General features: G+C 45.5%; 1 protein-coding gene across 1 annotated transcript in view; it reads right to left on the bottom strand.

Moving 5' to 3' along the window:
• The window catches only part of LOC115835441, a 28,078-nt gene extending 5,798 nt beyond the window's left edge, over positions 1-22,280 (bottom strand). Inside the window, exons 1-2 of the mRNA XM_030813949.1 lie at positions 22,029-22,280; positions 21,202-21,876 (exon numbers count right to left, since the gene is read on the bottom strand). Coding sequence (XP_030669809.1) covers positions 21,241-21,876; positions 22,029-22,280 — 888 coding nt within the window. The 3' untranslated portion in view covers positions 21,202-21,240. The remainder of the gene's footprint in view (positions 1-21,201; positions 21,877-22,028) is intronic.
• Between the last annotated feature and the right edge of the window lie 352 nt (positions 22,281-22,632).

Raw genomic sequence — 22,632 nt, 5'->3', positions numbered from 1 at the left:
CAGGTGCAGTGGCTCACGCCTGTAATCCCAGCCCTTTTGGAGGCCAAGGCAGGAAGATCAGTGGAAGTCAGGAGTTCAAGACCAGTTTGGCCAACATGGTGAAACTCCATCTCTACTAAAAATACAAAAATTAGCTGGGTGTGGTGGCAGGTGCCTGTAATCCCAGCTACTTGGGAGGCTGAGGCAGGAGAATCACTTGAGCCTGGGAAGTGGAGGTTGCAGTGAGCCGAGATCAAGCCACTGCATTCCAAACTGGGTGACAAAGAAAGACTCTGTCTCAAAAAAAAAAAAAAATTACATAGGCAAAGATCATTCTGTCTTGGGCTGGATCTGTAATTTTGTAGCCCCTATGCCAAATTTTGACACCCTATAGTATTTGGCAGGGATAAGCATGAAATTGCTTGATTAACAAATGCAAACAAAAATGTATGCTGGCAATTCCCATTTCTAACATTACTTCACCAATAATTTCAAAGCTAGTTTATTTATTAAAAGATTTTACTTAAGTTATGTCAACTTGAAAAAGCATTTGACTACTCTTCTTTTTTCCTGATAAAGTATTTGGTTCAACCACCTTACTTTCTTAAGCCAATTAATTGGAGTTCCTTTATATATTTTCAGTAGTGAAACATTGTGTAGACAACACATAAATACATAGATGTGTTAGGCATGCTGATAGAAGTACATCTCATAGATTCATAAGAGCTTTTTTTTCCTATCTTAGACTCTTAGACTTTCAAATTCTTTTTTCTTTCCTTTTTTTTTTTTTTTTTTTTGATTTTGAGACAGAGTCTCGCTGTGTCACTCAGGCTGGAGTGCAGTGGCACAATCTCAGCCCACTGCAACCTCTGCCTCCCAGGTTCAGGCGATTCTCCTGCCTCAGCCTCTTGAGTAGCTGGGATTACAGGCGCACACCATGATGACTGGCTAATTTTTGCATTTTTAGTAGAGGTGGGGTTTTGCCATGTTGGCCAGGCTGGTCTCAGACTCCTGACCTCAGGTGATCCGCCCACCTCAGCCTCCCAAAGTGCTGGGATTACAGGCGTGAGCCACTGAGCCCAGCCTTCAAATTCTTGATGGCCTGTTTTCACTACCCTAGCCAGCTGTCAGCTAAATAGCCTTAAATTTGCATATTAAAGGAACAAACTCAGGTGAAAATCAAACAGCAAGATTTACATCATATGGTACAAGGAGAAAAAGTCTGGTGTGCTAGAGGGAAATTAAATTGGATTTAATTGCCAATTAAACATAAACTTACAGAAATTATAAAGGTCTTTTAAATACACACACACACACACACACACACCCTATAGCTTTTACTTCAGAACTTTTAGCCATGAGTTAAATACAAATTCACTGGCTTGCAAACAAAAAACCTGTTGGATTCAAACAGTGGTTTTATTTATTTTTTTTTTTTTGAGATGGAGTCTCGCTCTGTCCCCAAGGCTGGAGTGCAGTGGCACAATCTTGGCTCATTGCAAACTCTGCCTCCCGGGTTCACGCCATTCTCCTGCCTCAGCCTCCCGAGTAGCTGGGACTACAGGCGCCTGCCGCCATGCCCGGCTAATTTTTTGTATTTTTAGTAGAAACGGGGTTTCACCATGTTAGCCAGGATGGTCTCGATCTCCTGACTTTGTGATCCACCCGCCTCGGCCTCCCAAAGTGCTGGGATTACAGGCATGAGCCACCGCACCCAGCCAGTGGTTTTTATCTTAATAGAAAAATAACAACAGATTTAAAGCAGGCAGAAAATAAAATAGAGGAAAAAAGAATTTAGGAACACTATAGTTTGCAGATCGACCTTAGGGGCTTTTTTTTCCTTAATGTAATTGTGCATAGAGACCATATTAGTTCCATTTTACATAAACTGTGGCAAGTAGAGGTGCCATAAAATCTACAAAGTGCTCGAAAGGGGGTCATTCTCCTTGTTTTCTCCTCACTCTTATTGTTTCCCACTTCTTTTCTTAAAAGGAGGAACTGAGCTGTGAGCTGCAGGCTAGGTTTTTGCCTGGTGGATTTATAAGCGCTGCTTGTGGGCAGGACTCCACAGTGTGTCACCAGAGTTGTTTCCACCCTTTCACGTGTCTCAGTTTCTCTCTCCAGACATCCCTGACGTCTGAGAGGGATCAAAATGCTGGAGGATCAGCCCTTATATGTGTTTCCTGGACAGGCCTTTTTTTAAAAATTAACTTTTGTTGGGGATTTCCCTGTAGGGCCACTGCACATCACAGGGGATCAATCCCCCAGACACTTCCATGAGGCCCCCCCTCTCCATCACCTGGGGCACCTTTCAGCTGGGAGGAGCAGATGCCCTTTCTCTTTGGAACTGAAGAAAACTCAATCTCTCATTTACCTATGAAAACAACAGTTCAGTTCCTCATGCAAATGCGTACAGACAAGCTGAATCAAGATTAATTTGGGGAGAAAAAGCAATAGAGAAGACCCTTTAGAATATATCTCCTAATTAGAATTAGGATCCTTAAACACCTTTCTAGGAGAGAAATAAAAAACAACAGCTAAGACCACTTCCTGTAAACTGTGTTCAGCCACCCCTACTTTGTAGCTCTTGTCCGCCATTACACACACCAAGGTCAAATCCTCTCACAGTACAAGGTCATCTCTGGTACCCCCAAAGCTAAAGAGGCCAGGCCATGCAATAGAGGAAAACAGAGCTCTAGACCTAAGAAGAATCTGCCCATGACTCTTGAAACTCCACATAGAAAATAGAACAGCCCAAAAGGGCTGAGTGACACCTTTGTTCTAAATTATTTAAAGGGGTTCAAGTCATTCGAAGCCTTTTCTAGATTTTTTTTTGGTACTGCAGACGGCAAAGGGGGAAGGAAGTACAGGCTGGAAGAAAAGTAAACAAAAGAAATTTGTTTTTGTATTTAAGACAGGAAGCAAACGAAAGCATGGATTTTTGCTTCCCCCCCTTTTGCAGCTGCAAGGAATTTTAGCCAAATTAGAGAGGGTTTGTTATCCATAATGTGGAATTCTCACTAGGATTTGACCAGTCAGGTAGAGTTGGTCAAATCTGATGGGAGAAAAACCAGAACAAACAACAACAACAAAAAACCCAACAATATGATCACTGAGCACTCTAATGGTAAGGAGGAATTAAGGCCAGCTGGTTGCTGAACTTTAGCCAAGCCAAAACCCCAATTTAGATACCTACCTAGAGACAGGTCTCAGGCTGAAGACTGCCTTCAACCATCCTAGAAGCAGGGAAAGGAAACCCAAATTCTTCTTCCTTGCTGAGAGTGAACTCAGACTTCATAAAGGAGTTACCTGCCTTCTATCATCATGGAAGCAGGAAATCTTGCCTTCCTTGTTGGAAGCAAGTAAAACTCTTAAAAAAAAAAAAAAAAAAGGAGAGAGAGAGAATTGTATAGCAAAATAAAAATAAACTTTAGATCAAAACCAAATTTCGGGAGACCAGGGATTCTCTGGAGGGGGGTGCTCCCAGACCTCAGCAAATTGTCCTGTTGGTTTAAACCATAAAGTTGGCTCATGCTGGTACCAAACACCAACAGGAGATTTGTCAAAGGTCACAGGCAGGGCATCTCCACTCAGAATCCCTCTGTGGTTACCAAAATGTGAACCCCAAATATCTGAGACAGGTCTCAGTTAATTTAGAAAGTTTATTTTGCCAGGGTTGAGGACACGCACCCGTGACACAGCCTCAGGAGGTCCTGACGACATGTGCCCAAGGTGGTCAGAGCACGGTTTGGTTTTATACATTTCAGGGAGACATGGAGACATCAATCAACATATGTGAAATGAATATTGGTTTGGTCCGGAAAAAGGTGGGACAACTCAAAGCAGGCAGGGGGTCTTCCAGGTAATGGGTAGATAAGAGACAAATGGGTTTTTTTTTTTTTTTTTTTTTTTTTTCTGAGATGGCGTCTCACTTCATCACCCAGGCTGCAGTGCAGTGGCACAATCTCGGCTCACTGCAACCTCCACCCCCCAAATTCAAGTGACTCTCCTGCCTCAGCTTCCCAAGTAGCTGGGATTACAGGTGCCCACCACTATGCCCAGCTAATTTTTGTGTTTTTGGTGGAGTGGGGTTTCACCATGTTGGCTGTGGCTGGGCTGGTCTTGAACTCGCAACCACAAGTGATCGCCCACTCAGCCTCCCAAAGTGCTGAGATGACTGGCGTGAGCCACTGTGTCTGGCCAGGTGCATTCTTTTGAGTTTCTGATTGTCCTCTCCAAAGGAGGCAAGCAGATATGCATTTATCTCAGTGAGCAGAGGGGCAAAATAGAATGAGCAGCAAGTTTGTCCTAAGCAGTTCCCAGCTTGACTTTTCCCTTTAGCTTAGTGATTTTGGGACCCCAATGTTTCCGGAGTTGGGTCCCCTCCTGCTGTTGAATTCGTGATCTCACTGACTTCAAGAATGGAGCCACAGCCCTTGGCAGTGAATGTTACAGCTCTTAAAGATGGCGTGGACCCAAAGAGTGAGCAGTAGCAAGGTTTATTGGAAAGAGCAAAAGGACAAAGCTTCCACAGCATGGGAGACGACCCCAGCAGGTTGCCGCTGCTGGCTGGGGGTTGTGGGGGTGGTGGCCAGCTTTTATTCCCTTATTTGTCCTCTCCCATGTTCCGTTTATGTCCTATGAGAGTGCCTTTTTTTCAATCCTCCCTGCAATTGGACACTTCTAGGATCCTGCTGATTGGTGCATTTTACAGAGCGCTGATTGGTGTGTTTTACAGAGCACTGATTGGTGCATTTCACAATCCTCTTGCTAGCTACAGAGTGCTGACTGGTGCATTTTACAAGCCTAGCTACAGAGTGCTGATTGGTGCGTTTTACAGTCTTCTTGTAAGACAGAAAAGTTCTCCAAGTCCCCACTCCACCCAGGAAATCCAGCTGACTTCACCTCTCACCAAGATTTTTCTTTCACATGATAAAGACAAATAAATTTCTATTTTGCTTAAATTACTGTTATTTCAGGTCTCTGTGGCTGGCAACAGAACTCAGCCAAAGCACTGTAGTAGGGTCTGGGGTTAATGGGATGAAAAAAAAGAAGAAGAAAAAAAACATGTTCTATGCCCTTGTGAAGCTTAGCAGAGTGAAGGGAATTTTCCTTTAATTTATTGAAGTCTGCTCTTCCTGAAGCATAAATCAATAGATACATAGTTGTCAAAATGAGGTAAGCTCAAGAAAGTAGCACGTTTCATTCTAAAAAAGAAGCTATGGGAGGACCTAAACCAGACCAAGAGGCAAGAAGAGTAAACTCTCTCATCTACTTACTAAAATTCCGTGAATGTTGTGGAATGGAGAAAAAACTATCCTTGTGCAATCTGACAGAATTTCCAGAAAATAAAAATCTATTTTTCCACTGAGCAATGATACACTGTTTCAAAAGAAACTTAAGCCAGTTTTAGTCCAATTTTCTTTAGTTCAGTAAAAAATGCATTCTTATTCAGCGCATGCATCCCACCAACTATGATGTGTTATAACTAATGTAACACATTTTATTGCCTGCAGAAAGTAGTAAGTTACATTTTTAAATGAGCACGTCTTAAAAATAGTTTCCCTCATAAGTATTTCATAATGATTCATTTAGCATGAAATTAATATTAAAGAACTGCTAACAATAAGCACTTAAAAATTCAAATTGAAAAGGAAATTATGCACATTTGTGATTTCATTAATTCTGGCAACATTTAGTCAAAAATAAGTAAATTTCATCCCATTCTTGCATCTGTTTCAGATTGACTCTTTAATTGTCTAATGTTTTCCAAGCCTAGTTTCATTATTTTATGTATAATATTAATGTACTAAATTAAGGTTTTAGTACACCCAAGTCATACAATAAAGTAAGTGTTACATGATAAAGGAACAAACTTCAAACATAATATCAACATGCATATATATTTACTTGCATACCTTAAAATCCATGATCTATACGGACAAGTGGAAGAAATTAACATTTAATAAGCACCTACTATGTGTCAGGCATTTATGCTTCTTATCTCATTTGATTTTGTTTCTCTGACATAATTTCACCACACGTAAGTGTAATAAAAGTGTCACTGTCATTTTGCACGTCAATAAAGTCAATCGATGTATTAGAAGAAATCTGTTTACTAGGCCAGGCATGGTGGCTCACACCTGTAATCCCAACACTTTGGGAGGCTGAGGAGGGCGGATCACCTGAGGTCAGGAGTTTGAGACCAGCCTGGCCAACATGGTGAAACCCCATCTCTACTAAAAATACAAAAATTAGCTGGGCAAGGTGGCAGGCGCCTGTAATCCCAGCTACTCGGGGGGCTGAGGCAGGAGAATTGCTTGAACCCAGGAGGCGGAGGCTGCAGTGAGCCAAGATCACACCACTGCACTCCAGCCTGGGGGACAAGAGTGAGACTCTGTCTCAAAAAAAAAAAAATAATAATAATAATAAGAAGAAATCTGTTTACTAAAAATTTCAGGACAGCAAGTGACAGAATAGCTTTAATAGAAAACAACTTCCTTGGGCTGGGTGTGGTGGCTCACACCTGTAATCCCAGCACTTTGGGAGGCCAAGGCAGGAGTTGGCCAAGTCAGGAGTACCAGATCAGCCTGGCCAATGTGGTGAAACCCGTCTTTACTAAAAATACAAAATATTTTTTACTTTTACTAAAAATACAAAAATTAGCTGGGCATGTTGGTGCATGCCTTTAATCCTAGCTACTCAGGAGGCTGAGGCAGGAGAATTGCTTGAACCCAGGAGGCAGAGGTTGCAGTGAGCTGAGATCGCACCACTGCACTCCAGCCTGGGCGACAGAGTGAGACTCCGTCTAAAAACACAAACAAACCAAAAAAACTTCCTTTTGTTTATATTGGAAACTCAAAACTTTAGAAGTATTTTCATGATTCCTGCCTCTGTATCTTTGCCATCTGTGTTAGTTCCCTATTGCTACTGTAACAAATCACCCATCTCATTATGGGGTTGGTAACAAACCAACCCCGTTATGTTGTAATTTAGTCCTTAAAACAACATAAATTTATTATTTTATACTTCTAGAGGTTAGAAGTCTCAGGTCAGTTTCAGTGGACTGAAATCAAGGTGTCAGCTGGGGTTTGTTCTTCATGGAGGTCCTAGGCAAGAATCTGTTTCCTCACCTTTCTTAGTTCTGGTGGCTGCCTACATTCCTTGGCCCTGGCCCCATCCTCCGGTGTCTCCCTCTCTGACCACACTGCTTCCCCCTTGTGAATGTATTGGGCCCTCCCAGAAATTCCAGGATAGTCTCTCCATCTCAAGATCCTTAACTCCATCACATCTACAATGTCTCTTTTACCATGTAAGGTAACAAATTCACCAACTCCAGGGACTATGACATGGATAACTTTGGGGGACTATTATTCAGCTTACCACATCCCATTTATTTATTTAAATACATTTTCATGACTCTATTTTCAGATAATGGTGCATAATGCTCTGTATATTGTTTCCATAGTATTGAAGGTAATTTATCTCATATGACTTTTAGGAAATCTACTTTCTTCAAAGGCTCTCTGTTTCTTATAGTGTTTAATGACAAGTTCCACTAATATTTGCAGATCAATTTATTTCTTTGAACAGATTTGTATCAAATAACTATTACCTGCTTAACTATCAAAGTTGGCACTGAGCAGAAATAACTACACTGTTTATCAGCACTAATTAACCTACTAAGATTAAGTAAACAGGATATTTCCCAAACATAGGGTACTTCTACAAATCACAAGACTCAGCTATGGGATAGTATCCGAAGTCATCCCGGCTTTACTTCACAGCTCCTTTAGATGGCCTGGATTTCTTTTTTCTCATTTACAGACACATGCCTTTGAATTGCTCCCTGGCTATTTCCTATCCAAAAATCTTAGCTCCCAACAAAGTTATGCCCATCTCAAGAGCTGAACCCACGTCCTCTTCTTTTATATCTATCAAGGGCCTAGCAAAATACTGGACCAGAGAGAGTAAGCAGACATCCTGCAGTTTGCATCTGGCCAATGGACTTGTTTTGTTTAGCTTGAAGAGTGTTTGAGAAAAAAGTTAATTGAAAACATTTGGAAATCAGAGAATTTCACACAAAATCCTTTGATTTCACTTATCTTAAAAAATTGGCTAATATGGGCACCCTGTGCCAGCATTTCTGCCTGGCAACCATGAGCTAGAGTTCTGTGGCAGTGCCCCCTGCAGGCAGGCAGAGGCTCTGCAGCTTCACGGTCTTCACCCAGCCCTAGTCTGGCCCCTGTATTTGAGACCCCTATGCTAGACACACTGTAGAAATTCTCCTTAGCGAGATCCTAACATTATCACCTCATTTTTCAAGTGTGGAAACTGCTTGCTAAACCCAAATTTGGCCCAGGAACTGTTTGAGGGCATTTTTACTACATATTTTTAATGTATAAATTATCCTCTAAGACGTTGCACATCAAAGTATAGTCTACAGACCGGCAGCAATGGCATTAACCGGGAGTTTGTTAAAAGCTCTCCTGAGCCAGAATCTGCATTTTAGCAACATCCTCAGGTGATTTGGATATTCTTGAAAATTTGAGAAGTACTGCTACAGATGAAGCTCATGGCTAACCACCTTTCACCTGCCCCTCCACATACCACTAAGACCAAGCCTACTTCATTTATACTAATGGCAGCAGCAGGCCATCTGGAGCCACCACTGCCATCACACTGGCTGGAACAGGGAGATGTGACTGGGGGTGCATGCTCCATGGAGCTGGTGAGAGCCAGGGACAAGCAGGAGCCCCACCCTTCTGAGTTGGGGCAGGAGCTCCCCAGGTGCCACTGCAGCCACCCAGGTCACAGCTGCAGACCTAGGCATTCCTGTGCTCTCAGGGACTGGAGCAGGCAGGAGGCCCACCCTCCAGGGCACAGCTGCAGCTGCCCAAACCCCAGCTGCAGACCCAGCCTCGACTCCAGGGAGCAAGGAACAAGGCATCCCTGCACTCTTGGGGGTCTGGGAAGGCCCCGTCCTTGCAGGCTTGGAAGTGCCTGCTCCCGCTGCACAGCTTCTCCCTGCTGTCGGCGCCCACTCCAATCTGGCAGCAAAGTCGAGGCCAAGCCCAGGCACTGTTGCACCCCAGCCAGGTGTGCACACACTTGGGACAGTACTGACATGCCAGCCCCCTGCCACCTCAGCCCCTGCCAGGCTTTTGGTGCCAACAAGCATAGGAAGGAAGTTGAGGTAGGGCTGAGGGCAGCTTGGTGCTGGCCTGCAGGTGCCCCTTGGCACCTACAGCCTAGGCACCATGAACAGCAGCAGGAAGCAGACAGGCTTCCCTGCAAAAGGGGGTGGGTCCCTGATGAGGCCCCACCTTCAGGCCAGGAAGGGCCTGAAGGCTGGGGGCTGTGCTGCCAGTCCCCTGGACCAGAGTGGGAATTTGTGGTGCCTTTTCTGGGCCACCCATGGACACCCATGGACCAACAAGGGTGTACTTCCTCCCCTCTGAGGCCCATAAAAGCCCCAGGCTCAGCCAGAGCTGAGCAGACGTCAGGACAACCAGTGGTAGAGGAGAGCTACCCACTCCGGGGCCTTCTCTCTCTGCTGAGAGCAGCAGACATTGGGACAACCAGCTGCAAAGAGGTGCCACCCACTCTAGGGCCTCCTCTCTGCTGAAAGCCATGCAGAGAACAGGATGACCAGCTGCAGAGAGGTGCTACCCTCTCTGCTGATAACTGAACACTTGTTGGGATGACTTGCCTAGCAGAGAGGAGCTACTCTCTGTACTAGGAGCTGAACACTCATTAGGACACCTTGGCTGTGAAAGGAGCTGCCCCTGCAGGTTTTCTCTGAGCTGTTCTAGCACTCAATAAAGCTCCTCTTCGTCTCGGTCACCCTCCACTTGTCTGTATACCTCATTCTTCCTGGTCACAGGACAAGAACTTGGGACCCACCAAATGGCAAGACTAAAAGAGCTGTAACACAAACAGGACTGAGACATGCCCCTTCTTCACCACATTGTGGGAGAAGAGAAGGAACAAAGGGCCGCTGTGGCCCTTCCAGGATCCCAGACCTAGGAGCTTCCCAAGCCAAGGCTGTGACTCCCTCTTTGAGGCCCTGTGGTCCCTGTTGTCTCCAAGCTTCCAGGCGCCAACATGTTCCCCAGTGCCAGTCTGGCTGCAGCCTTGCAGAAAGCCAGCACCCATGCCGGCACCTGGAACTGCCCAAGCAGCTGTAGCAGCTGGCATGTCTGTGTGCAGTGGCAAGATCCCACGCTCACTTACACACCCCTCACCCTTCCGCGCCTGACTCACCCTTGGCAGGCATGGGATCCAGGCCAGTAGCGTGAGCTGAGCACAGCCTGCCAGGCTGAGTGGGCAAAACGAGCCCAGCAGGCCCAAGCAAAACTCAGGCAAAGGTGCCACAGGCCACAGAGGATTCTGGCCAGAAAAATGACACCCCAAAGAGCCCATAACAATTTCACATATCATGGAAATAGCATTTTGAAAATTATTAACGTGCCTTTCTCTTTTGCCTTTCCAAATCTCAGAGGCATTCTTTAAAATGAGTGGAGGGAGATTTCGATTACAAAAGAATACTCAACGAAAAAAATGAGGTAACTTCTCCAGGTTCAGGACAGGAAAACCCAGCTGAATGTATTTATCATCTTCTTTTTTGGTGAGGGAGAGGTAGTTATAAACAATAGAAATCTATTTCTCACAGTTCTGTATGTTAGGAAGTCCAAGACCAAGGCAACAGCAGGTTCATTGCATCTGTCAAGGGCCCTGCATCCTCATAGATGGTTGTCTTCTCACTCTAACCTCACATGGTGGAAGGGGCAAGGGCTCTCTTTTAGACCTGTTTCATTAAGGTCACTAATCCCATTCATGAGGGCTCTGCTCTCATGACCTAATTGCCTCCCAAGGGCTCCACCCCAATACCATCACCTTGCAGGTAAAGATTTTAACACATGAAGTTTGTGGGGACTTAAGCATTCAGACCATAGCAACTCGTGGGTTGCAAAACCAGATCTTGAACCATCTTGTAACTCTAAGGCTACTGGTCGTTTTAATGCTCCAAACCGTGGCAAACAAATAAATTTAATTTTTGGGGTTTTTGTTTTTTTTTTTTTTTTTTTACATTTTTTTAAGAGACAAGGTCTCTTAAATCCCAGCACTTTGGGAGGCCGAGGAGGGTGGATCACGAGGTCAGGATATCAAGACCATCCTGGCTAACACAGTGAAACTTCGTCTCTACTAAAAATACAAAAAATTAGCCAGGCGTGGTGGTGGGCACCTGTAGTCCCAGCTACTCGGGAGGCTGAGGCAGGAGAATGGCGTGAACCCGGGAGGCGGAGCTTGCAGTGAGCCGAGATTGCGCCATTGCACTCCAGCCTGGGCGACAGAGTGAGACTCCGTCTCAAAAAATAAATAAATAAATTTAAAAAATAAAAAATAAAAGAGACAAGGTCTCACTCTGGTTGCCCAGGTCGGAGTGCAGTGGTGAAGTCATACCTCACTGCAGCCTTGACCTCCTGGGCTCAAGCAATCCTCCCACTTTGGCCTCTCGAAGTGTAGGGATTACAGGTGTGAGGCACTGCGCCCAGCCTCTTTTTAAAAATTTTAAATGTATTTTTTAATTGACAAATAGAAGTGCATATTTATTGTGTATAACATATTGCTTTGAAATATGTATACATGGCCAGGCACAGTGGCTCACGCCTGTAATCCCAGCACTCTGGGAGGCCGAGGCAGGTGGATCACAAGATCAGGAGATCGAGAACATCCTGGCTAACACGGTGAAACCCTGTCTATACTAAAAATACAAAAAATTAGCTGGGGGTGGTGGTGGGTGCCTGTAGTCCCAGCTACACGAGAGGCTGAGGCAGGAGAATGGCGTGAACCCGGGAGGCAGAGCTTGCAGTGAGCTGAGATCGTGCCACTGCACTCCAGTCTGGGTGACAGAGTGAGATTCCGTCAAAAAAAAAAAAAGAAATATGTATACATGTAGAATGGCTAAATCAAGCTAATTAACGTGCATTACCTCCCATAGATATCATTTATTTTATGGTGAGAGCACTTAAAATCTATTTTTTGTAATTTTCAAGAATACAAAATATTGTTATTAACTATAGGGAGATATTGTTCAAAAGATACAAAATTTCAGTTAGAAGGAGTAATTTTAAGAGTTCTATTGTACAACATGATGACTAGGTAATAACTAGAATTACCTATGATTCCTTATGGTACAGGGAGGATATATTACAGGAAAGTAAAAGAAATGTACCATTCCTTTAAGTACTGAGAATGAAGGAAGAATCTAGAAGCATCAGAGAAATTAAGCCCAGGAGATGAACATGTTCCCATCTACCCTTCTCCAGAAAGCAGTACAAAATCAGTAAGGCTGACACTTCAAGCACAAGGGTCTCTTGTCTTCACACCCTTCTTAAAAATCTGTCTCTGACAAAAAAGATAAACAACTCAATTTTAAAATGTGCAAAGGTCATAAATAGACATTTCTACAAAGATATACAAATGGACAATGACCACATGAAAAGATTCTCAACATCACTAATCATTATGGAAATGCATATCAAAACTGTAATGAGGCCAGGTGAGGAGGCTCACACCTATAATCCCAGTACTTGGGGAGGCCGAAGTGGAAGGATTGCTGAAGCCCAGGAGGTTGAGGCTGCAGCGAGCAGTATTTGTGCCATTACACTCCAGCCTGGGTGACAGAGTGACACCCTGTCTCAAAAAAAAAAAAAAAGCAGAAGAAGAAAAGAAAAAGAAAAGCCTACAGTAAGATACCACTTCACACCTATTAGAATGGCTATAACCAAAATAGCAGTATTGGTAAAAATGTGGAGAAATCAGAACATCATACATTGCTGGTAGGAATATAAAATTGTTCAGATGCTGTGAAAAACAGTCTGGCAATTCCTCCAAAAGCTAAACATAGAGTTACCATATGACCCAGCAGTTTCACTCCTAGGTATATACTCAAAATAATTAGACACAGGGACTCAAACATTAAGGTTTATTGCATCATTATTCACATTACCCAAAAGATGGCAACAACCTTTGTGTCTACTCGCAGGTGAATAGATAAATTAAATATGGTATATACATAAAATGGAATATAATTCAACCATATGTAAAGGAAAAATAAAATCCTAAGCTCCCCAACCAACTGAACTGACCCCCTCTTGGCCAAAGGCACCCCAGAGAAACCTTAAAAACCGAGTTCCCTGCCATGAAGGGATGGGAGGTTGGCCATGCCTCGTTATACACCCCTGCCTTGTGCAATTTAGACGCAACTGACCAGCATTCACATGAAAATGGAGCTCATAAGACTGACAGAATGGACTCTCTGTGGTATAAGAAACCAAATTATAAGCAGGATCTAAGGCCATGCCAGGCAAGGGTTAAATCACTCACCCCTACACTTAAAAAATAAACTATATTCTAACTGCCATGAATTATTTTCTTTTTCTCTAGCAGTTAAACAAGCACTGGCCTTGAAATAAGCATTATTAAAACAATTTGCAGCTCATCCACAGCTGACAGCCAGGCAATGACCGCCAAAGTCCAGATCCCACACCCACTCTCCCATTTCACCAGCCAGAACCACAGCTGTGACTGGACAAGAGACCAATTTCAGTAACTTTCTCCTGATAAGAAGACCACCAGCCACGGCTTGGTTCTGGCCGATTTACAGAGGCTGCACACGTGAGTGCCATCCTGTCCCTGCTTCACTTTCTGATATCTATGGACTAATTGCAATGCATTTGAACATTAAGTCTCCACCCCAAAATGAACACGGGTCGCAGGTAACATGCATGTTTGCTTATCACATACACGTGCGACTCCCCTCATGAATATTCATAGCTCCTCTTGTGGCCTGTTGAATATGTATGTTTAACCAACCAGTTCAGCATAATGCTCCTGCCCCAGCCCCTCCTTCTTCAAAGTGCCTGCTAACAGCTTCAGCCAGAGGCCACCCTTCCCAGCCTGTCAGAATGACCACTTTGCACACCGTAAGCCTTTATGAGAAAGTCTCCTTCCCAAATTTTAGGATATGTGATTTTAGGCCAGGTGCAGTGGCTCACGCCTGTAATCCCAGCACTTTGGGAGGCCGGGGTGGGAGGATCACTTGAGGTCAGGAGTTTGAGACCAGCCTGACCAACATGGTGAAACCCCATCTCTACTAAAAATATAAAAATTCGCTGGGCATGGTGGAGCATGCCTGTAATCCCAGCTACTTGGGAGGCTGAGGCAAGAGAATGGCTTGAACCTGGGAGGTGGGGGTTGCAGTGAGCCGAGATCACGCCACTGCACTCCAGTCTGGGTGACAGAGTGAGACTGTGTCTCAAATAATAGTAAGAAGAAGAAGAAGAAGAAGAAGAAGAAGAAGAAGAAGAAATGATTTTAAGTTGACATATCAAGAAGAACGAAATTCTGATACATGCTACAACATGGATGAATTGTGAAAATATTATAAGTGAAATGAGCCAGATACAAAAATGACAAATTTTTGACACCTTTTATATGAAACATCTAGAATAGGCAAGATCATAGAGACAGAAAGCAGATTAGCAGTGACCGGGTGCTGGGGGGAAGGAGGTAACTAGGGAAATTTCTATTTGGGGAGTTGAAAATTTTTAGAAATAGGTAGTGGTGATGGTTGTACAACACTGTGAATCTAATAATGCTACCAAATTGCACACTTAAAATGGTTAAAATGGCTACTTTTATGTTACAAGTATTTTGCTACAATCTGGGGTTCCCCACAGCAAACTGGTGAATCGAAAGTTGATGGTCGGAGTGAGTGGACAGAAAATGGACCTGTAACTGCTGGGCGGGAAGATGGAATGGATGCATAGAAGAGGCCCTGTGTCTACAGCCAGTTGAGGCCAACGTGATGACAAGTCAGAGACGGTGACCCCAGACTGGGACAAAACTGACAGACCAAGCACAGGTTGCGGACATCCAGGCAGCCTGCAAACAGGCAGGGCAGGGCCCCTCCCCAGAGGCCAAGGAGTGGAAGGTGCCTCCGCAGAGACTCAGCCCTTCTGCCTCACCACAAGACCTGTGTGAGGCACACTCCCCTTCTCTCAAGATACTGCCTCGGACAGAGAGCAAGGGGGACGAAGGATAACTGAGAAAGGGAATATTTGTATCTATGAGAAGACTGAGCAATAACTAAAGACACCGATGAGATTAAGGGAACATGCTACAATCTTTAAACCAGATAGAACTAATAGTTAATTTTTTAACTCCCCTTCCACCCCTGCGCCATTGAACCAATGGGTGGAGGCTCATGACGAAGATCAGATTAAACTGAGTCAAAATAAAGAAAATGCATTAATTTGGTGGTGTGTCCTCACTCCTGTTAAATATTTTACATGAATTGTGTCAGATGCCCCCTCTTTTAGCTTCTGTGTGCTTTTGTTCTGAGGCTCCGGCCCTGCTGTGACTTGCTTTGGAAAACTGGGCTCCTGGAGCCTGCAGGCTGCAGACTCTGAAATTGTTCTGTTGCTTTGTTTCATCCCCTTCCCATCCTTTTCCCTCTATCTCCTGACTGGTTTCCTTAGGGAGCTCCTCCTCAATAAATCCTTTGCACACAAAAGCTCATCTCAAGGTCCATTTGTGGGTAACCCAGCTAAGATACCCAATTTCTCTGCATTCACAAGCTATACTATGACATAAACCTTTCAACCTTGCCATATCTGCTACGTGACTGAGCCCTGAAAGTTATTTGTGTGTGGCCCCTATCCTAGGCATTCTGCCCTGTTTGTGGGAAGCACTGAGCCAGCTCTGTGGTGGGAGCACCTTGGGGAGGGACATTTTGAGCAAGGTCAGAAGGACCCGTTAATGGGCAGGATCACAGAGGTGGGCCCCTACTTCTGTCCTCCTCATTTTAGACTCCCCATCCCCAAACCCCAATTCCACTACTATATGTTGGACTTCAGTCTGGCCCAGGAGCTTAATAACAAGGTAATCTCTGCAGATAATCCCTGTGGTTTAGAAATAACTCTCACATACGTTGTCTCACTTTATCTCATGTTTTAATCTCTGTGGTGAGGGCAATACTCATTCCCATTGACAGACTATGAAACAGATGCTTACAGAGTAGAAATGATCTGCTCAGTGTTGCACAGTTCAAAAGTAGGAGTCTCTGTTAATTCCAAATAAAACAAAACCAAAAAGGCCACAAACTGTGTTTCCTCTGCTCTCCTATGACAACAATCAACACAGGACACTTCTGTGATCAGTCGTGTGGGGTTGCCCCTCCACATCAAGTTAGTCATCAGTTCTGCAGAAGACACCAGCTGGGTGTCCTCTAACTCAATTCTGACATTATCTTCCTGGAGATAGATAGCCTCAGATCCCACAGGTTGAGAACTCCATCCCGTTAAGACCCCCCTTCTACTCTGGAACTTCTGACCAGTTCCAAATTGGGGGTCCCATGGCTCCCTTTCTGGGCTTGGTTAATTTGCGAGAGCAGCTCACAAAACTCAAGGGAACATGTTACCAGTTTTTTATTTGTTTGTGTTTTTGAGATGGGGTCTCACTCTGTCACCCAGGTTGGAGGGCAGTGGCATGATCTCCGCTCACTGCAGCATCCGTCTCCCAGGTTCAAGCGATCCTCCCACCTCAGCCTCCTGAGTAGCTGGGATTACAGGCATGTGCCACCACATCCAGCCTTTTTTTTTTTTTCTTTTTGTATTTTTAGTATAGGTGGGGCTTCACCATTTTGACCATGTTGGTCTTGAACTCCTGACCTCAAGTGATCCACCTGCTTTGGCCTCCCAAAGTGCTGGGATCACATGTGTGAGCCACTATGCCCGGCCGTCACCAGTTTTTTTTGTTGTTTTTTTTTTTTGTTTTTTTTGTTTTAGCAAAGGATATTACAAACGATGCAGATGAAGGATGCATAGGGCAAGGTATGTGGAAAGAGACAAAGAGCTTCCATGCCCTCCCCAAGTGCACCACCCTCCAAGAACCTCCATGTGTTCAGCTATCAGGAGGCTCTCCAAACCCTGTCATATTGGGTTTTTATGGAAGCTTCACTATGTAACCATGATTGATTACATCATTGGCTACTGGTGATTGACTCAACCTTGTGGGACGTGTCCCTCTCCCCTCCCCAGAAGCCAGGGGGTGATGCTGAAAGTCCTAATCCTACCCCTGCCTTGGTCTTTCTGGTGACCAGACCCATCTTGTAGCTATCCAGGGGCTACCAGACTCCAGTCAACCATTAGCATACAAAAAGAGCACTTTGGAGATTCTAAGAATTTTAGGAGCTGTGTGCCAGGAAATAGGGTTGAAGACCAAACATATATTTCACAATATCACAGTTTCTCAGTCCAGTATTTCTTCATCTTAAACTGATGACAGTGATAAGGATGAGCTGATAATGATTTAGGCTGGAACTCGAGTCCAGAGAGTTCCGTTTCCTGCTCCTAGTGCAGACCATTGTTGGTCCTTTCAGGGCTCCATCTTGTTTTTATTGATTCATCAATTCCCTTTTATCCTCTATTCTCCTCTTCCATTCCCCTGATCTCCCATAAGAAGCTATGCTATTCTAATATATTTAGTATGTATCCTTTTTTTTTTTTGAGACAGAGTCTTGCTCTGTCGCCCAGGCTGGAGTGCAGTGGCACCATCTCAGCTCACTGCAACCTCCGCCTCTCGGGTTCAAGTGATTCTCCTGCCTCAGCCTCCTGAGTGGCTGGGATTACAGGCATACACCACCATGCCAGGCTAAATTTTGTATTTTCAGTAGAGACGGGGTTTCACCATGTTGGTCAGACTGGTCTCAAACTCCTAACCTTGTGATCCGCCCACCTCAGCCTCCCAAAGTACTGGGATTACAGGCGTGAGCCGCTGCGCCCGGCCGCATCCTTTCTTTATATGTGTTCTTGTAAAATACACATTGCTGTTGCGTGTGTGTTTTTTTTCACACAAATAATGTAAGTCACAGAAATCATCTGATTCTTGATTTTATTTTCTTTTTCTTCTTCTTCTTTTTCTTTTTTTTTTTTGAGACAAGGTCTTGCTCTGTCACCAAAGCTGGAGTGCAGTGGCACCATCCCAGCTCACTGAAGCAGGGCTCAAGTGATTCTCCCACCTCAGCCACCAGAGTAGCTGGGACTACAGGCATGTGCCAACAAGCCTGGATAATTTTTTTATTTTTAGTAGAGATGAGGCTTCACCATGTTGCCCAGGCTGCTAAATTTTCATTTGGTATCATGTCTTTAAAATCTATCCACGTTTCTAACCTACGTGCTACATAGTACTCCAGGGAGTGTATATTCACCATATTTTTTCTATCCTGTCTGCCACTGATGGACACTCAGATTGCTTCTAACTTCCTGCCATCACAAACAATGTTGTAAGAAACATCACGGGGTCTTTGACCTTTCTCTAATACACACTGTCAGACAAGGTAGACAATTCCCTTGGGGAAAATGAAGGCACAAGCCAAAGTAACTGGACAGGGAGGTACACAACCACACTATGAAACAGGGGCAAGGCAATGGATTAGTTTCCTGTGGCTGCTTAATAAATTACCACAAATTTGGTGGCCTGAAACAGTTTAAATTTATTCTTTCATCGTTCTGGAGGTCAGAAATCCAAATTCAGTATCACTAGGCTGAAATCAAAGGGCCACACTCCCTCTAGAGATTCTAGGAGAGAATCTGTTCCTTGTCTCTTTTTTTTTTTTTTTTTTTTTTTTTTGAGATGGAGTCTCTCTCTGTCGCCCAGGCTGGAGTGCAGTGGTGCAATCTCGGCTCACTGCAAGCTCCGCCTCCCGGGGGTCACGCCATTCTCCTGCCTCAGCCTCTCTGGTAGCTGAGACTACAGGCGCCCGCCACCACGCCCAGCTAATTTTTTGTATTTTTAGTAGAGACGGGGTTTCAGCGTGGTCTGGATCTCCTGACCTCGTGATCCGCCCGCCTCGGCCTCCCAAAGTGCTGGGATTACAAGTGTGAGCCACTGTGCCCGGCCTTGTTCCTTGTCTCTTTCAGGCGGCTGACATTCCTTCGCTTGTGGCCACATCACTCCAATCTGCAAGGCTAGCTTCTTCAAATCTCTTTTTGTTTCATCTTAATGTCACCTTCTAATGTGTGTGCATATGCATGTAAAATATCGCTCTGCCTCTATCAAATCAGGACACTGTGATGCCATTTAGGGTCTTCCTGAATAATCTAGGACAATCTCCTAAATTCAAGATCATCCACTTAATCACATCTGCAAAGACTATATTTGCAACTAAGGTAATATTCACAGATACCAGGAATTAGGACCTGATATTTTTGGAGACCATTTTTCAGTCTACTACAAGCAATGATCTAAAAACATTTTCTGAAACTGAATTATTGGAACACAGGAACCAAGTGTTTATTTTTTATTTTTTGAGACAGAGTCTCACTCTGTTGCCAGGCTGGAGTGCAGTGGCGTGGTCTTTGCTCACTGCAACCTCCGCCTCCTGGGTTCAAGCGATTCTCCTGCCTCAGCCTCCCAAGTATCTGGGATTACAGGCACACGCCACCATGCCCAGCTAATTTTTGTATTTTTAGTAGAGATGGGGTTTCATCATGTTGACCAGGCTGGTCTTGAACTCCTGACCTCGTGATCCGCCTGCCTCAGCCTCCCAAAGTACTGGGATTACAGGCGTCAGCCATCATGCCTGGCTGGGGACCAAGGGTTTAAAATAAGCATGATAAATGTATTTAATAGATACTAGAATTTCTTAGAAATGTGAAGCAAGATCAAAAAAGCATAAAAAACAACAAAGGAGAAATATTGGATAGAAAATACAATAGTTGGAAAAAGAATACAAAATAGGGAATAAATTACAGAATGGATGCAGCTGAGGAAAGATTGAGGAACTGTTTTAGAAGACAGCAGAAAAGACAAAGATTAGCCCTGGTGTGGTGGTGCATGCCTGTAGTCCCAGCTATTTGGGAGGGTGAGGTGGGAGGATCACTTGAGCCTGGGAGGGGGATGTTGCAGTGAGCCCTGACTGCACCACTGCACTCCAGCCTGGGCGACCGTGAGATCCTGTCTCAGAAAACAAACACTAAAACAAAAAAATGAGAAAAGAAAAGAAAAAAAGAAAGACAAAGGGAAAATATAACAGAAAAGCTCATGGATATGGAAGATAAAATATAAGTGCCAGCATTGAGTGACATAAGAGAGGAATTATTGAAAGAAATCGTGAAGATAAATTTCCCAGATTCAAAGGCTCTTTTGATGCTGAGGTGGAAAGAGAAAGAATTAATATTAGAATAGGGTTTCAAAACATTAAAAAAAAAACCTAGGCTCATGTCTGTAATCTCAGCACTTTTAAAGGCAGAGGCAGGCAGATCACTTGAGCCCAGGAGTTCTAAACCAGCCTGGGCAACATGGAGATACCCCGTCTCTACTAAAAATACAAACAAAAATTAGCCGGCCATCGTGGGTGCTAGCCTGTAGTCCCAGCTACTCTGGAGGACTGCTTGAGCCCAGGAGGCAGAGGTGCAGTGAGCTGAGATTGTTGAGATTGTGCCACTGCACTGCAGCCTGGGTAATGGAACAAGACCCTGTCGTAAGGAAAAAAAACAAAACAAAACAAAACAGCAACAACAAAAGAAACAAATTAAGAAACAAAAAGAAAATTCTAAAAGTATCTGGGGATAATATCTTTTAGAGATAACCTTCAAAAATCAAAAAAGCAGGCCGAGCACGGTCGCTCACGCCTATACTCCCAGCACTTTGGGAGGCCGAGGCGAGTGGATCAACTGAGGTCCTGGCCAACATGGTGAAACCCCCATCTCTACTAAAAATACAAAAAATTAGCCTGGCGTGGTAGCAGACACCTGCAATCCCAGCTACTCGGGAGGCTGAGGCAGGAGAATCGCTTGAACCCAGGAGATGGAGGTTACAGTGAGCTGGGATCGTGCCATTGCACTCCAGCCTGGGCGAAAAGAGTGAAACTCCGTTTCAAAGGAAAAAAAAAAAGCACTACAGGATGCAAGAAGTTAATAGATTTATATTTTAAAGTATTAAAGGAAAAAGAGCTTTGAACCTAGCATTTCACACCAGCCAAACTCTCAAAACTCGAGGGTGTGAAAAAATATCCCCAGGCTTACACAGCCACAGAAGGTTTTTCACACAAAGGCTAATACTGAAAGCTCTCTTAAAAAATTACTTAATTTTCCAAAAATATTTTTACATCATTTTAGATAATTTACAAAAAGCTACAAAAATCCTATTTACCAGGACACATGCATAACGGCCTGTTTGCTCTCCCTGCGGTCACAGCCGACACACGCGCACGGACGCACGCACGGACGGACACGCCGCTTTCCATGGGCGCACGAAGACGGGACACGCGCTCACAGTCCCAGGGCTTGGCCCTGCACCACGAGCTAACGCGCGGTCCCCAGGGAGGTGGCACAGAAGGCATGGCGCGTCTGCCCACGGCGTCCCGGTCCTGGTAGTCCCCATAGAGAGCCTTCGTCGATGGCCCGGGTCTAAAAGACTTTTTCCTCCGAGCCTGAGTTCCTCCAGCCTTCCCGCTGGACCAGGGCCCACCATCCTTCCTCGCCGGCGAGCGTGGGCCTCCCTGGAGGCGGGGGGTGGCCCTGCAAAGGCAGCCCCAGGTGCGCGCTGGAGAGGCCGGCCCGCCGCGCGGGAGACACTCTGTCCAAAGTGGAAGCGCTGCGTGGGCAGTAGCGCGGGCCGGGCCCTCGGATCCCAGTCTCTGTTGCTCCCGAGACCCCCACCCCGCACCGCATCCTCCGAGCTCAGCGCCCTCGGGCTGCGCTGGGCGCAGTGGCTCCCGGTCAGGGCGCAGTCGGCCTGGGCGCTAGAGCCCCTTTCAGCTCCCGGCCTGGGGCGGGAAAGCGCCGGCTCCCGCAGCTCCTGTGAAAGGTCCCCCGTGCCTCCTGCCTAGGTGCGCGCTGTGGCACCTCTGGCCAGAAGCACCTTTGGCGGCCAGCTGGGCCCCTCGCAGCCTCTGGCTGAGACTCTGCCGCCGGCGCTCACGGGCTGCGCCCGCGCTCCCGCTCCGTCGGCGCCCCGGTCCCGGGCTCCGCGCGTACACTACTGCTTGGCCTTTTCCGCCAAAACTTCCTGATCTCCAGTTCGATGCTGTCATCGCGGTTCCCGGAACTGCTGTCTTCGGACGGGGAGCCAGGGCTGGGAGCGGCTCTCACTGGGATGGACTCCCTCCGGAGGCGGAGGCGGTTCTCCGGACGCGAAAGGCAGGGGCGCGCCCTGGCTCCCAGCGCCCTGTTTTTGGAAAACACGATTTTGTAGGGTGTTCCTAAACTGCAGTCTTCTGTGTTCTGCATACACGTCTTAGATCAGCAAACATTTGGTTCTTATCATCACAGCCAGGTTCAAAGAGACTCTGAGAGGATGCTTTTTGGTTCATTGCTGGTGAAGAAGTCTGGTTGTGGCCGCCGTGGGAGCTCGAGGACCGAAAGCCGCAGCTGCCCGTTCCGCGGATCGCTTAGATGCCCAAAAGTGTCTGTCAGGAAGCTCCCAGGACAGCACTTTCTATACATAGGGTCCCTCCCCACCACGCTGGTCTTTGGAGGCCAGAGCACATCTGAAAACTGCAGCCACAGCCGTCTGTTGGAAAAACGTCTGGAAGCACAAAGGCCAGCCAGCACACTGACTGCTCCCTGTTGGAAGTGAAAT

The sequence above is a fragment of the Nomascus leucogenys genome, chromosome 1a (genome assembly GCF_006542625.1).
Source record: "Nomascus leucogenys isolate Asia chromosome 1a, Asia_NLE_v1, whole genome shotgun sequence".
In the NCBI taxonomy this organism is placed as follows: domain Eukaryota; kingdom Metazoa; phylum Chordata; class Mammalia; order Primates; family Hylobatidae; genus Nomascus; species Nomascus leucogenys.
This window is presented reverse-complemented; position numbering and strand designations above follow the sequence as displayed.